The sequence below is a fragment of the Melospiza melodia genome, chromosome 3, assembly GCF_035770615.1.
Source record: "Melospiza melodia melodia isolate bMelMel2 chromosome 3, bMelMel2.pri, whole genome shotgun sequence".
Classification (NCBI taxonomy): Eukaryota; Metazoa; Chordata; class Aves; order Passeriformes; family Passerellidae; genus Melospiza; species Melospiza melodia.
The window spans coordinates 43,075,952-43,092,197 of NC_086196.1; the positions used below are offsets into that span (position 1 = coordinate 43,075,952).

The 16,246-nt window shown below is 43.9% G+C and overlaps 1 protein-coding gene across 4 annotated transcripts in view; it reads left to right on the forward strand.

Annotated features, from left to right (window-relative positions):
* The first annotated feature begins 4,692 nt into the window (after positions 1-4,692).
* The window catches only part of GRM1 (glutamate metabotropic receptor 1), a 181,561-nt gene continuing 170,007 nt past the window's right edge, over positions 4,693-16,246 (forward strand). For 3 of the 4 annotated variants that reach the window (XM_063151534.1, XM_063151535.1, XM_063151536.1), the window contains exons 1-2: positions 4,693-5,038; positions 6,504-7,401. In XM_063151534.1, coding sequence (XP_063007604.1) covers positions 6,639-7,401 — 763 coding nt within the window. In that variant the 5' untranslated portion in view covers positions 4,693-5,038; positions 6,504-6,638. The remainder of the gene's footprint in view (positions 5,039-6,503; positions 7,402-16,246) is intronic. The other variant, XM_063151533.1, reaches the window with a different exon arrangement.

Sequence of the window (16,246 nt, forward strand, 5' to 3'; positions counted from 1 at the left end):
ATTTTTAATATTTTTTTCCTTCTTTTTGTTTTACAGAATGTTTATAAGGGTTCTGTGTGGAGAAATGAAGGGCACAACAGCCAGTAAACACAAAGCTGTTTTCTTCAGTGCTTACTGTAGTCATGGGGAAAATTTCAGAAATTACTAGCTGGGTGCAGTTTGTCTCAGAGCAGCGCAGAGCTGTGTTGTTACATCGTACAGCTGGAGTAAACTTTCCATCTTCACTGGTGCCATTTGTGACTGCAATCTGCAGCATAAAGTCCTTCTTACCCTCGGCTGCAGCCTGAACGCCGAGATGGCAGGAGAGAGCAGGAACACCTTTCCCTCATTCGCGCACAGCAAGGACTTCCTTTCCATATGTAGGTGTTACCAGTCTTCACTGGTACCAGACTGAATTCCTGCAGATGGCTTTACAAGGAGCTGTCCTTGAAAATCACTGGAAAATTTGGCTAGCTGATGCTTCAGCTGCCATATTTCCCACAGAGTACCAAATCTGTCTCCATAAGGGATGGTGACTTCTTGTTAAATTACTTGTCCTGTTAGTTACAATCTAATTAAGTAGACCTGTCTCGTTAATTTGTATTAAATCCCATATATCCAAGGTACTGTCTCTCCCTTCACACTTATATAAGTCCCTGCCTGGTGAGTTCAGCCAGAATGATTCAGACTGACATTTCCAAATTAAATTAGAAGTCTGTGGATTTTAAATGGACAGTCTCATGCTCAGGAACTGTGGACCTTTGACTTTGAAATGCACTTTTCTTTTTGGCCTGATGTAGCGTAAGCTTGTTGGAATGCAAGTCCCAGCACAAATTTATCTATTTACTCATGTTGTTTCTCAGGGGGGAATTTCAGGGAAATCAGGGGATTTCATGGCAGTGGAGTTTTATCAAAATTAATCTAACTGGATAGAATTGGTGTAAGTGGATGTTGTAAACATTGTGGAGCATTTTGGCCTAGGGGGCACCCTAAGTACATTTTTGCAGATAGAATATAAATACAGGAATGATTTTAAACATTATCTGGGACTGAACAGTCATGTTTTTTAGCAAAGGAGACATTCAGCTGACTTCTTATTCACTATTTGGGAGCGTCCCCATTGCCATGAGACCAAAATTTGTCTTTGGATTTCACAGGAGCAGATGCCCAAGAAACCTTCAAGATTTGAGATGTGCCCTCTCTGTAAGGAATGGAAACCAGCTGCCTTTGACTATTGCATGCCACTGCTTGGAGGGCACAGGCTTGTGGCAAGGGAACCCTTTGTGAGGTGAATTTCTGCAGAGGAGAGATCAGGCCCTTTGTTTTCTGGACCCCGTTCTTCCAGTCTCTCTCCTTAGCAGCCGGCATGAAGCACTGCTGCTGAAAGTTTTTTAATATTGAGTTATAAAAGCAATCAGTTACTTATTTTTAAATATAGAAAGAATTACTCGTAGCTTATTAACAGCTCTGCTAGCCACAGATGAAAACTGCTGAATGTCTGAATAAATCTGCTCTATTTATTTCTTCATGGAGTCTATAATCCTCAGAGAGTGTAAAAAATTTACAAGACATCCCTGAATACTGAATTTTGCATTGATTTGGATCTCACATTTGTTTGAAAGACATCTGAAATCATAACCAGACAGACACTTTCCTCCTGAGAATGCCCCAGTAGAGGAACTTTTGTAAAGGATGTAAAATCACCTAAATCTGTAAAATATGCTGACAGTAGTGTGACTTGAGACAGCGGGCAAGAGGGTGTTGGATGACTACCAATGTTAACTTTCAAATTTCTGGGAATCCTTGGGTTTCAATGAGTGTCTATTCCTGTCCCCCCCCCAAAAAAAAGAAAAAAGAAATTGAGAGTAAGCCCAAACAGTCATAGGTTTGTGTAGAAGCTATTGCGAGTTTCTAAGTATTTCAGAAGTGAGTCCTAAATTTCATGGGTTAATCCTATTTAATTTTAATGAATCTACTAGTACAGGAACAGCTGAGCAATCAGACCTTTTCAAAGCTCCATATATACAGACATCGATCCATTTATGTTCATTTCTTAGCTGTTGCAGCAGATAAGTGTAAGCAATCAAAACTTAAAAATGCTGTTGCTTTATTTCTTACAGATAGGGCAACTTGAAAGGCTAAATACAAGAAAGGAGGTAAAAACCAGTGCTGTAGCTGGCACATGTTTTAAACAGAAACCTATGAGAAATATTTACTTCGCTAAGAGAAAAGGAGAAAATTCAAAAAATAATGAATATATTAGTAAGATTAAATCCCTGTTTTATCTGAACAAGCCTGCTAGATGATTGTTCCAAATCTTTGGTCACAAGCAAGCAATTCAGTATCTACAGCAGTGGGCTACCTATGCATGTTTTGCATGCACACTGTTTGTATATAGCAGGTGACATTTCTAAATCATGAAAAGAAAGCAGCTAAGTGAGCAGAATAAAAAGGACTGGAGACAATTTATCAGATAGCTGATATATATATGTTTCAATTTATTTCAGACAGAAACACATGAGCTTTCTGCTTGTTTCCAAGGCAGAATAAAATTGTATAACTTTAGCATCATTGATCCTTGCAGAATAGCTTTAAATCTCCCCAATGATTTAGTTGGAGAGTCTGTACAGCTAGACAGTCAATCTGGCTTGTTTCTCTTGGTAGGAAGTAGAGGAGGGAGTAGCCATGTTAGGGAAACCAAAAGTGGGATTTCAACAAACCAGGTTTCCAGGATTCAGACTGCTACTCCAAACAAACCTCCTTTCAAACCATTTTCTACAATACACTGGCCTTTCTCATGAGAGCTGTACAGAACTTTTCCAGTAGAAAATTTTCTGTTAAAAGAGATAATTCTGCTGAAATAGGAGTAGAAAAAAAGAAATTTTTTTTTGGAAGAAATACTTGAAAATCCATTTTATGTTAATGATTGATTTTATCTGAAGTAAAAAACTGTTCTGCATTGTATAAAATGTTTAAAAAAAAAAAGAACAAAACACTTTGGATGCCATCAAAACAGAATATTTCAATCAACCTCCAAGTGATTTTTAAATTGTGTAACATGGGAACATGAAAATTATTCACTTGTCCTTCATTTCACAGAGGAAAAATATTCAACAGCAGGCAATTTCCCTTGGAAAGGAATTGCTGCTTACAAGACAGCTCCAGCCTTGCTCTGGTTTTGTCCTGATTCCCTGCTTGATGGCAGCTCATATCTCTGCAAAAAACGCAGTCCCATGTAGTGCCTCAAGGATGGTTACCAGATGATAAAGGGACCATCTGTTCAGAAATTTGTGAAGGTGCTAGGACTGGGGACATGGGCTGTTTCTGAGGGGAGAAGTACTAGATCTGTGGGACACAGCAGGATCAGGAGGTGTAGGAGTCAGGGACAAAAGGCAGTGGGATGACTCTTTGTGGGACAAAGACAGCAGTGCTACTGGTCACCCATGGGCAAAACCTTTGCTTTCCCCATTAGGGAAGGGGAGATCAAAGCCACTGCAATTCGAGAGCTGTCTTTCCCTGGCCTTTCCTAAAAATATGCCAAATTTCTTCATATGAGCCCCAGACTTCTGCCTATTTCCACCTACTCCAGCTGCTGCTGCAGGGCTGGGAGAGGCAGCGTTTGCAGCCATGGCTGGGCACCAGGACCCAGTGACCTGCTTTCCAGTCTCAGCAAAACTCAGACCATCACTGAGGGAAAGCAGCTCTGTGTGACAGCTCTGCACAAGCCTCAGCATAAAGATCTGCTGTCTTTCTGAGTGCCAGGTTACAGGGGATGAGGGCTACAGGGTGCTGTGTGTCAGGAAGAGCCAGTGGGAGCATTTGCAAATGCTTCCCTTGCCAAAGCCAGAGAAGCAACCCAAAACTTAACCATTGGAATAATTTGCTGGCGTGCTGCAGGCTCGTTGTGTCAAGAGCAGAAACTAAAGTTAAATCATTAAAACATGGGTGAAGGGGAATTTGTTCCTCCTTTTGTGCACATCTGAATGTCTCTCCAGAACTGCCCTGGGCTGGCCTTGGGGAAGCTTCATGCCCACAGGCAGAGGACAGGCAGCCCTTCTGACCCTGATCCTTGGGAAACATTACCTGCAGGGAAAGAGGGCACCAGCAACCCCCTGGGATGGGTCCTCCACAATAAACACAGCTCGTGGATAAACACAGTGCAGACAAATAACTAGCTGTGTGACAATAAAATCAGCTCAGATATTGACACAAGGAGAAGACACCCCTGAGGCAGCACTCACTGCAAACCCATCTCTGAATGAGCAATAGTTAAATGTTTGTCCTTGCCTCTTTCTTTCAAAAGTAGGGCAAATATCTATAGAGTTCCCAGCGGGAAGGTAATCTAACTTTAACTTTCATACAGTCAAGTAAAACACCCGAGACCTGTGTTAGGGATGCAAGCAGGTCGTCTGAATTATGATTATTCAATCTGGTATTATTTTAATCTGGCATGCCTCTCACGTGCTTCATTTAGGTTCATCTTGACCTGAAAACTGCAATCTCAATGCCTTTTATGCCTCTATCTTTACAGGTGATTTACTTTGTTGCAGTGTATTTTTTCTGTTTTGGTTTTTTTCCCCCCCAAATATAAATATTTATTTAAATAGCGAAGCCCTGCCCGTGAGGCCGAACGGCACATTTCATTGTCTCGGGTCTCCCGAGCGTGGTCTGGGTCCCCTTCTAGCAGCAGCCTCTTGCTTTAACTCTCGCTCTTGCTGATTGAGGCAGGGAGATAATGAATTAGGAGCCACGGGAGGTGAGAGTCAACGCCTCCCCTGCAGCCGCAGCGTGCTCCGGGTGATGTTTCCTTACTCGTTTACAAGACAATAGCCGAAAAAAATTTAAGAGGGGGAGAAAATGACTGAACCTTCTGTATGAGATAATGGATGAGCCCGGGATGACCTGTTTTTTTCCTTGCGGTGGAGCGGTGCTGAAGACAGAGGGCACCCGCGCCCAGCCCACAGCCGTCGCCCCGCCGCCAGCGCGCCAGCTCGGGGCGGCCGGAGAGCCGCCAATGCCCGCTCCCGGCAGGCAGGGAGCCGCTGCCTCGCCCGGCCAGGTACGTCTGGGGCTGCCCCTCGGAGCGGAGCGCGGCGCTCAGCCGGGGACAGGCAGGGCGGGCGGGTGGCCCCGGGGCTGCGGGGCTCCGGGCGGCTCTGCCCGCCCGCGGGCGCGGACCCGCAGCAGGACGGCGGCTGCCCCGGAGCGTCGCCTTCCTCGGCACCGTCCCCAGCGCCCGCGCCGCTCGGCGGACACGCAGCCCTACCGGCCCCGGCACCGCTGGCCCCGGCGGGGAGGGACGGAGCGGCGGCGGCGCGGGCGGTGCGTGCCGCGGCGGGCTCCGGGCGCCGGGAGCGGTGTGCGGGTGTGCGAGTGCGAGTGTGTGTGCGAGCGGTGCGTGTGTGTGTGCCGGCACCGTGCGTGTGCATCCGGGCACGGCGCGGCAGCCGCGCCTGGCGGGGGGCAGAAGTTTTGGGGAAGCGCCCCGCAGTGCTGGCGGGCGGCCGAGCCGGCGGTGCGGGCCCGGGACAGCGGGACACGGGGACACTGGAGCGCCGGGCCAGCGGGGTGTCGGGACAGCCACACAGGAGGCTGCGGGCCGGGGACACCGGGACAGGGAGGCGGCGGACGGGGGCGCGGCGGCGCTGGGGCTGCCCCGGCTGCGGGCGCTGTCTCGGGTGCTGACGGCTCCGCGAGCAACAGGGACGCGGCCCGGCCCCGCTCCCGGGCGGCGGCGGCGGCCGTGGGGGCATCTGCCCTCCCAGCACGGCGTTCCCAGCCGCCAAGCCCTGTCGCCGCCGCTCCCCGCCCGGAGCCTCTCTGCACGGCAGGCGTGCTGGTAAGGCACATCGGGGCTTTGCCCGCGGTTGCCTTAGTAACTAATATGTATTTTCCCCTACCTTCATGTGTGTGCCCCTGACTGGATTACAGTTTTTGCCCCCTACACACGGAAAAGTTAATCTAAACTGCAGAGTGCTTTTTTTTCTTCCTCTCTTCCCTGACCTTTAAATGACATTTCCCGTGGCTGGCAGGGCAGACCACTCGCTTTCTCTTTTTGCTCACGTTATGGATGGAGAAAGGAAATGTCTAAACTGAGAAAGATGCCTTCAGGTAATCAGAATGCAAAGAAAGGAGCGCTTGTCACTCTGCTTTCAGGGGTGGGGCCGGTCTAGGGCTCTTCTCCGACGAGCTGCCTACCCACAGAAACTTTTGAAACTTCCCGGGGGCAGAGGGGGTGTGTGTGCTGGCTGGAGATGTGGGAAGTAGCTGCCTTGGCTTGAAATGCAGGCGCAAAAAGGATTGTAGAAACTCAACATATGTGAGTATGCATGATCGCATATCAAGGCAAAAAATACATTATTTAATCCCTCTTGAAACTTCTTGTTGAGCGTCTTATTGGAGCACATTACCCTGGGCTTTTGAGAAAGCAAACATCTCTAACTGTGCAGGATTGCTTTGTCGAGCTCAGGTTTGACATCAATTTCCTGGTTAGCCTGTTTTATCCCCTCTTTCTATGCCACCAGGTTAAAAGTCACTAGGATGACGGCTGTCTTGGCACCTTCAAGAGTGATGCTGTGAGGCTTCGTTGTGATGGTATTTGGAGCAACCTGGCCGTCATCTGGGAGAAGCAGATCCCATTTCCTACATGTCCTTAAACCATGTGCAGGCAAGGGGAGCCCATGAAACTTGTAACCTGGGTCTGGATGACATCGTGCAACAAAATGATTGGTATGCTGCTGGTCTTTTTCCCTGCTCTGCTGCTGGAGATGGACGTGCTGCCCAGGAGTGGGGGTCGGAGGGCTCTTCTCTCTGCAGCCTCCTCACAGCGGTCGGTGGCTCGGATGGACGGGGATGTCATCATTGGGGCCCTCTTCTCTGTCCATCACCAGCCACCAGCCGAGAAAGTGCCCGAGAGGAAGTGCGGGGAAATCCGGGAGCAATACGGCATCCAGAGAGTCGAGGCCATGTTTCACACCTTGGATAAAATTAACGCAGACCCGGTCCTGCTACCTAACATCACCCTGGGCAGCGAGATCCGAGACTCCTGCTGGCACTCCTCCGTGGCCCTGGAGCAGAGCATCGAGTTCATTCGGGACTCTCTCATCTCCATCAGGGATGACAGGGATGGAGGCACCCGCTGCATTTCCGACTCGCAGACCCAGCCCCAGGCCAGAGTGAAAAAGCCCATCGCGGGGGTCATCGGCCCCGGCTCCAGCTCAGTCGCTATCCAAGTCCAAAATCTGCTCCAGCTCTTCGACATCCCCCAGATCGCCTACTCTGCCACCAGCATCGACCTGAGCGACAAAACGCTGTACAAGTACTTCCTCAGGGTGGTCCCCTCCGACACGCTGCAGGCCAGGGCCATGCTTGACATCGTCAAGCGCTACAACTGGACCTACGTCTCGGCCGTGCACACGGAAGGTGGGTATGGGGCAGCCCCCGCCTTCCCGGGGCGCTGCGCCCTCCGCGGCGGCCCCGCAAGGGACCTCAAGGGACCCGGTCACCCTCCGGGACCGGCCCGGGCTGCGGCTCCTTCCCGGGCAGCGCCGGCCCTGCCAGCCGCGGCACCGTGCGGCCAAAGCGGGGGAGCGGGAGGGGTGCGGGGCTGCGTTCGGGGGGCGGAGGGGTCCCCCCGGCTGCGGGCAGCGGCAGCGGGGCTCGGCGGGCAGAAAAGCCCGCAAGGGATCGGGCGTCCCCCCGGCGCTGTCCCTGCTCGCACACGGGGTGGTTGGCGTGCTTGTAAATAAAAGTTAAGAGATGGGAGCGGCTGCATGCGGGCCGGGCAGCCTCGCCCCTCCAGCCGTGGGGCCGGTGGGTCCGGGGGGCTGATGCGCTCGGTCGCTGCCACCGCCGGGAGTTTGACAAAACGGGATCAGGGCTCGGCAGGGACTCCGAGGTGACTAATCCTGACTCGCCGGGATTAGCTGCTGGCTTTGCTGAGTGTGAAATGATTTCCTGGCTCTGCGAATAGTGAGGAAAGAAACCTGAAAATCCCTCCCCTGTCCAGGTAGTCCCTGCACAGCCAGGTGCCGTGGGAAAGGGCAGGCAGAGGCACATGCATCTTGTCTGCAGCTTGAGCAATAGTCAAAGCTATCGCTCTGAACAATCTGTTCGTAGTCAACAGGTCTTCTTAATTTTAAATATCAAAAGAAAAATAGCGATAATAGCAGTTTCTTAAAGAGGAGACATTGGTTTATAGCCAGGCTAGGTGGACCAACATAAATTGCAGCAGTAATTGCATTTGATAGAAAATAAACTTGTGATATATTATTGTGATATTTCTGTAGTCCAGCTGTGGTCCTCAAAATGGGATTTTTAAGTATAAAATTGCAAATCTGCCCACATTATTGCTATAGCTTTGCAACTATTCTGTTTATCTGAGTGTATCTCCTGCATGGATTTGATTTTTATGGTTCCCTGTGCTTACTGAGCTGACTCCACACCTTTCATTCTCACAGAGATGACTAAATAAAATGAGGTAAGAATGTATATTGTGACCGAAAAAAATAAAAATAAAAAGAAAAAGAATCTCCAGGAAGGGTTACATATTTACAACATTTAGAAGGGAACTGGACTGATCTGGACACAAAACCAGAAAATGCTGCAGTTTGAGGGGGCTGGGGGACAAGTGAGAGCATGAAGCAATGACCTGACATTTGCAGTTCATTTATGCCCTGTTCAGATGAGAAAATGAGCTGCTAGCAAGACTCCAACACGAGCTATTAAGATTTTCTATTGTTGACAGATATGATTAGATCCTGTGGAAGCCAGGATGACAAATAAACATGAAAGGGGTAAATTATTTGTTGATCTAAATAGCAATCTCTCCCTTCAAGGCACTCTGGGGTGCTCTGCTAACTCACTGTGCCTGAAGAGTTGCCTCAAGGGACTGGCTGCATCTCTGTCCCACTCCTGCTAACATTAGTGGACCTCATCTCTTTTGGAACAGACAACACCCTCTGAAGGTTCATTTAAAAAAAAAAGATCATTATAAGCAGCAATTTCAGTCACTGATTGTGAGAAATTTTAATTAGATACTTATTTTTATAATGTTACTGCTGATGAAAAATAATTGTTGCAAGGTATTTTTAGACTTCTGAAGTGATACTTTTGAAAATAGGGGTAGCCCACAGGGCAACACTTCTCTTAGGAAAGGTCACAACAATTTCACAGATCATGCAGCTTGAGATTCAGATTTGCTTTTTTGTTATTAATCTGCGTCTGCCATTAATTTATTGTTAAATTAAAGCAAAAAATGTCACTGAAATTATGTAACAAGCTTTAACTTCACATTTCTTTCCAGACAGACAAGTTATTTACCCTACCCAATTGCTGTTGGGTACGTTCCAAAGACTTTTTTTCCTTCTATTTAAAGTGAAGTTAGTATTCATGAAAATCGGTGTAAATGGTTGCATTTTTGTTGTTTCAAATCCCCTACATTCACTGTATTGTTAAAAGTGAAATCATTCTTCAAAGACAACACAAAGCCACTCTGAATAATAGTCTGAGCAGAGCTGCTCCATCCATGCTATGTTTGGAAATAGGGGGATAAAGTGTAGTCAGAAACATTCCTCCTCCACAATTACTCATAGGCCTCTACACAGTCTTTATGGTGGGCTGCAAAATGTGCTGAGAGGAATTCTGGGGTATCACTGGTTGGAGAATCTCTTCAGCAGAGACTCTGAGGAAAGGGCATGTTTCTAGGAAATGCACAGGTTGTGATATTGTGAAGAAGTTAATTGCTTTCCCTTCCAAGATCCAGTTTGGCCCCCTTTCCAGGGCAGGAATACTGCTTTCTTCCTACCTGACCTCTGGTTCTCGTGGGAATGGACAACGTTTAGCTCTTGTGGGCGCCCAGCCACAAGGGGATGCAGTGAGACCACTGAGCTGACTGACTGTGCCAGCAAGGCATACTCCTCAGTCCTCACTGAGCAGGGCAGGGTCATGGAAACTGCCCTTTCCCAGCCTGAACCATCCAGCTCCTCTGCTTACCCTTCCCCTGCTCCTGCAGCCTACCTGAAGCTGGCTGAATGCCCAAACCAATACCTGGGTACACCATTATAGCTTCAATGATAATCAGAAATAAATAGCACACAATTTGTTGCCCAAGTTTCTTTACATGAAACCTGTACATGCCATAAGAATGAACATAAAGAGGTCATCCATATAGGAGGATGTCTTTAAGTAGTTTGCATTTGACATGGAAATTTATCCTTCATGTGCCAAAATGATAATTAATTAGTGCTGATGACTTTTAACTACACTCAATCTGCACACTCTGGCAGGTACATGAAGCTGCATGGAGATGTGCCAGACCTGTTGGGGTTTTTTACACAGTCGTTTATTAAGAAGAATAAACGTTATCTGGGTAAAAACTTCTCAGTCAATAAAATCTGTTTTCAAAGGTCCACATAACACATTGCTCCTTTTAGATTAAAATTTACATATAAAACTCCACATTAAAGAAGAAAGGGGTTTAGTTATTTTATTATGTATCTCAAGCATAGTTGCCCATCATGAGAGTCAATTTTTTCCCAGAGTGGGCAACAGTCATTAAATGCTGCAACAAATCTGTGCATCTGTCAGTGTAAGGCTGTATGACCATATAGTAGTTGCAAAGCATTTTCAAGGCTATTTTTTTTAAGTTTTCTTAAAAGATAATTCAATATTGGAGTTCTTGGCATGTCTGCATCTCAAATTTTAGGCTTGAAAGTCATTCTTATCTTGAAATGCACCTAAGTGGATGCTTAACTTTGAGCCCAAGCTTCCTATGGAAATCAAAGGCATCAAAAAGCACATTGGTTAAAATTGGGCACAATCCTTAGTGTGATAAGGGCAGAAGGAGTGACACTTGCCAAGAATAACTTTCCAAGTGAGATACTCTGGTCTTTAGCAAGATAACCTCAGAGTCAGGGATTCTCAACTTAGACCAGGAAGCCACTGGTGCTTTGGTAGCACTGTGAAGAATTACGGGGGACACTTTCTTCCCTTCCTGGGGAAGAGCTCCCGGGCTGCCCCCAGAACAAGGCAAGAGTTCCAAGCGAGCACCACTGCTGTGCTGCTTCCATGCTGAAGGCAGAGAAAATTAATTTCTGGGGTTGCCATAAGAAAATTCAGTGGTTATGAGATGGCTGTAGGTTAAACTGACTTCCAAAACCCACAAGACAACTGCACCCTGGCTAGTGATCAGCGTGAAGTCTCCAGCAAATCCCTCACATTTCCTGTTCCTCTTGCACAGGGAGCAGGAGAGATGGTGGTGTAAGTAGTCCTTTTATCACCTCATCTTCCAAGTACCCCACTTCTGAATAAGCTAATAGAAATACTTAGTGCCTGCACCTGGATTCCATTTCAATCATTGCCTACCTGTTAGCCTTATAAAATGTATGTGAGCATTCATTTGAATGCTGTTTGAAATTTATGGACCATGCTTAATTGTACAAATACCCCTTTATAAACAGGATTTCCATTCCAACAGATTAACATTCCAACAGAAGCTACTTTGGAAATGGAGTGATTAAGATAATTGCACAAAATTTGGACTGTTTAGAAATTAATTTTAGAGAACAGTGAGATGTTTCTGGTCTTGATTAAATTTTGTCAGATTTGTATTGCCAGGCAGTTCCTTTTTCTTGAGTATAAGGCTTAAAATGAGCTATGATGAAGCAGATGGCACAATTATAAAGATTTTCAGATCAAAGTAGATGGTAAGTATATTATCTTCACAATGATTTTTGATAACCTGTCTGCTGCACACTATCCATTGTACAGGAAAATCATAAATGTGGTTATATGTGTTGGAAAGAGGATGGAAAGGAGCGAGTCCTGCACTTTATTGCAAATTTCACAAGAAAATTGTGAATTTTCACAAGTTCATTCAGTAGAACCTACTAAAGCAGCTTTAGATATGGTGGAAGATAACACTTCTGTTTAAAGATAAGTGGGTTTATATTGATCAAATAGCTCAAAGGAATGATTTTAATAAAATTGTGTTTAATTTCTCGAAGGTGTTTCTGACAATGTTTTATTATTAATTCTTTGGTGTCACTCAGTGATAAATACTTTTTGATAAAATTATTGTCAGGCAACAGAATAAGGAATTCTAGTTCAAATATTTGGAATTCTAGAGAATGCAAATATTTCTATAGATACCAACAATTATAAAAATGCTCTAATAGGTTAAGCTCATGTAGTGGTATGAATTGTGCTGAGATGTGTGTTCATAAATGCAGCTTTCAATCTAATTTTTTTTTTATGTTTAACTTGTTTCACTAATCATTTTCAGAGGCTTTGTGATACGAAAAAAATGAAAGGCATATATCCCAAGGAAAACAGGAATTAGTTTCAAAACAAGTATCCCTACCTTGGATAGATCCCATTAATTGTATTAATTAGAAGGTGCTGGGAGAATAATTTTCATAGATTAACATTGGAAAAATTATGGTTGGTGACAAACATCATAGAGATCAAGAGAAATTCCTTCTTGAAAATATATTGCTTTGCATTACTCCTAAATTCACAAATAGTATAGCTTTTCAACTGCACAACTGGCAGCTGCATGAGTTATATCAGCTCAAAAGGTTCATCGAACTCCTGTGCCTGCCTTCTCAGCAATACTGCTAGAGTTCATATTTATCAGTCAGCACAATGTGTTCATTTGTGCTTTATTTTTTTCTACATTATGTCCTTGCTATCAGATTTTTATGTCCTACAATCCTTGTAAGCTCCTGCAGGTTTCTTGTCTCACTGAAGACTTTTAAAAATGTTAAATGACCTTAGCTTTCTCAAAAAGCTATGTCCAAATGCCTCTAAAATTTACCTTTGAAACTAAAGTTCATAACACAGAGGTGCTTGCACTGAGGTTTCTTAGACAGAAAACAAAAAGCTAAAAATATGGAGTAAAGTGGAGTGTCACTAAAGCAGTGTCACCCACTGAGAAAGATTCTTTAGGGGCCTGATACATCAGTGAGCTGGTAGCAGTAGTGAGAGACCAGAAGCATTGCACCTGCCACATGCAGCCATGAAAAATGCTGAGCAAAGTCATTACTAACTGGGGCTCCCTGACCCATGCAAAGCAACACAGGGATTTCACTTTATCTTCTGGGTGGCAGAAGTGCTTGCTGCATAAACCACTGTCACAGATGGCAGTAATTAACACGTGTGCCTGCAGTCTGAGCTGGAGGGCCAGGAATCCATTGGACATGATTGCACCTGAAATAATTGTCCTTTCACCCATGGGTATCTAAGGAATACTGAGGGTTATCCCCAGGGATGGTTGGAGAGAGGCGTGCAAGGCACGAATGCCATCCAGCGCATAACCAGCTCAGGTTAGCAGTCTAATTTTTCAATAGTGTTTTCTCAAATACTATTATTACTATTATTACTATTATTACTATTATTACTATTATTACTATTATTACTATTATTACTATTATTACTATTATTACTATTATTACTATTATTGCTATTAATATACATCTTAAAAAACAATTTCTAAATCTGGTTTGCCAGCAGAAAGTTGGCTGTTGAGAGAGAGGCTGAATATGAAGAGAAGCAAGAGCAGGACAGAGCATATCTCCACAGTTCCAGTCTGTAGCAAGTTCCCAAGTCCTAGGGCTCCCAGCCACCCATGAACCTTTCCTTTAGGAATTTGCCCAATCCCATTTTGTATCATTTATACTTTGGTCTCTAGACTAGAATGGTTAAGGTTGGAACAGACCACTGGAGGTCATCTAATCCAGCCTCCCCGCTCAAGCAGGGTCCACTAAATCATGTTACTCAGGATTTTGTCCAGATGGCTTTTATTTATATATCTCCTGAGGAGGAGATGCCACAATCTTTCTGGTCAGCCCGTTCCAGTGCTCAGTAACAATCCCAGAAAAGAAGTTCTCCCTCAATCTTATAAATTAATTGTATCTTGTGTGAAGAAATGTTTCCTTAAAACTATTCTTTGATAACTGCATTACCTTCAGAAGTTCATACAAAAGTAGTCATCATTTGTTAATCCTGATCATTATTCTGTACTTCTAATTCCAATATGAAATGTGGGCAAGCAAAGCTACATTCAGTATTCAGGGTGAGGGTACAGCATGGTTAAACTCCCTCATGAGGTAACAATTTCAGTATTGCTCTCAGACCTTTCCTGATAACCTTCCAGTTGTCCATTACTTTTTTAATTATCACCATGCACTCAATTAATGTTGTCAGAAAATACCTTAAAATTACCACAAAATCTTCCTCGTAAATGGTAAGGCTTATTTCAGAGGCTGTTATACACAGGGTTATCCTTGTGTGTTACCCTTACTTTATTAACACAAATTGTATTTCCTACACTTTGGTTCCTATCTGTTAACCAATTATTAATCCAGGACCTTCTGTTGTATCCTGTATTACCTCTATTTCTGTCAGAGACTTTAAAAAGAGACCTCATCAAAAGCTTTCTTAAATCCTAAATACTCTTAGTATAGTATTACTCATACGATTACCTGCTCCAAAAAGAAGTTATTTACCTTCTGCGATATGTGGGGGCTTTTCTCTAAAGTTATGTTAGTTTTTCCCTGATATGACATATTTATTTATTTGTACCTTAATACTATTTTGTCATTGTTCCTACCAATTAGCTTTGTGCAGAAATATCTGAAGTCTGCAGAAATATCATGCCTGTTGTTCTCTGGATTACCCTCTATGCCTCTCTACTCTCCATAAATTCAGTTAAAAATGAAAACTGATATGTGAAAATATAAAATTGCTTTTTCTACTTTACTGCTTGCTTTTGTGCTAAGGCCCCTGTAACTGGTATTAACATGCCCCAATAGAAAATTAGCTGGTATTGAAAATTTGTTGAAGTCCACCTTATGAATTGGATGTGTTCTAAAATATGTTCTATTGACACTCAGAGACAATGGTTTATTTCTATCCTACATAAGGAATGGCCATTGTGTGAGAACTGTCTATCTGCCTTTGCTTGCAGAGCAGACTGAGAGAATTAATTTAACTTTTCTGTTGTGGTTTTATTTTCCCTGAGTGCTCTCTTTATATAATTGGCTATCATTGAATCTCAGGCTAGTTACCCATTTCTTGAATATTTGAAGAATGGTGGGTTATTAGATTCTATGCCTTTATGTCTCAGAATTGTTTCATCTTGCTTTTTTCTGGTTTTGTATTTCAATTGTCAAGGTATACTCTGTTTTCTTTCCCTCATTAGGGCACAACCTAGACTTTTCAAAGTATTTGTTTTAATTTTATTTATTTGGTTTTGTTTGTTTTAATAGCATTAGGAAATTTACTTTTTTGCTTTTTCATGCCAGCTTTTTAAATCCTTTTGGAACTTTGGCTCTGACTATTCCTGGCTAGTCATTATGTAATTTTTTGGTATTTCAGACTTTTGGCTTCTTTTAATGTCCTTGAAATTAGCTTTCTCATCTTGATATAATTTATTTTGCTTAGAATTAAACATTACTTTTACTGATTTTTTTTATTTCACATGCAGCTCTTTTTTGTCTTATCACTAAAGTGCAGTCACAATTGCAGACCACTTTTTGGATAGTTAAGTCTTAACAATTTGTATATGGCATAAGACTAAATCAAGAGTTGTTTCTTCCTTTGTGAGTTCAGTGAGCAAATGAGTAACACAAGAAACACATGAAAAATAAACCAATACACAGTATCTAAGATTTGCCTTCATTTTTCATTATCTCACCTACAGTCTGACACTGCTACCTACAGATCCAGAGTATCTTAATACCATTTTGTGACATGGGCATTGTGCATCACAAGCTGTTTCCTCTAATGCTGAGCCACTGCCTAAGTGGTGTGTGTCTATCAAAAACCAGACATTTCATTTTACTGACAAGTCATATTGTTTGTTCTGTAGTATCACGGTCCTTTGTTCAAACAATTTTAATTCATCATCTCTCTTGAATATTTTTATAGACAAATGAATTTCTTAAAGGATATTTGAATAATGTTAACAGCCATCAATGGTTTATAAGTCCCTTGAAAATTTGACAGTATTATTTTAAGCATGGGCATTTGGCAGTTCTGGTAGACAAAGGAGAGAAGATCATGTCCTGTGCTGACAGAGAGCAATAAGGCACCTATCAAATGCTCACTGAAGTTAATTGGTGGCCCTCTGTTGAGACCAGCAGATCCTGAATGGAGCTCAGCACGGCCATCAGATGTTATCTTTTCAGGTTATTGAGCTGACAATACTCAGAAAGCTGCAAAAATCTGCAGGGGTTGTGAATCCCACATCTAGGTGTATGCCATA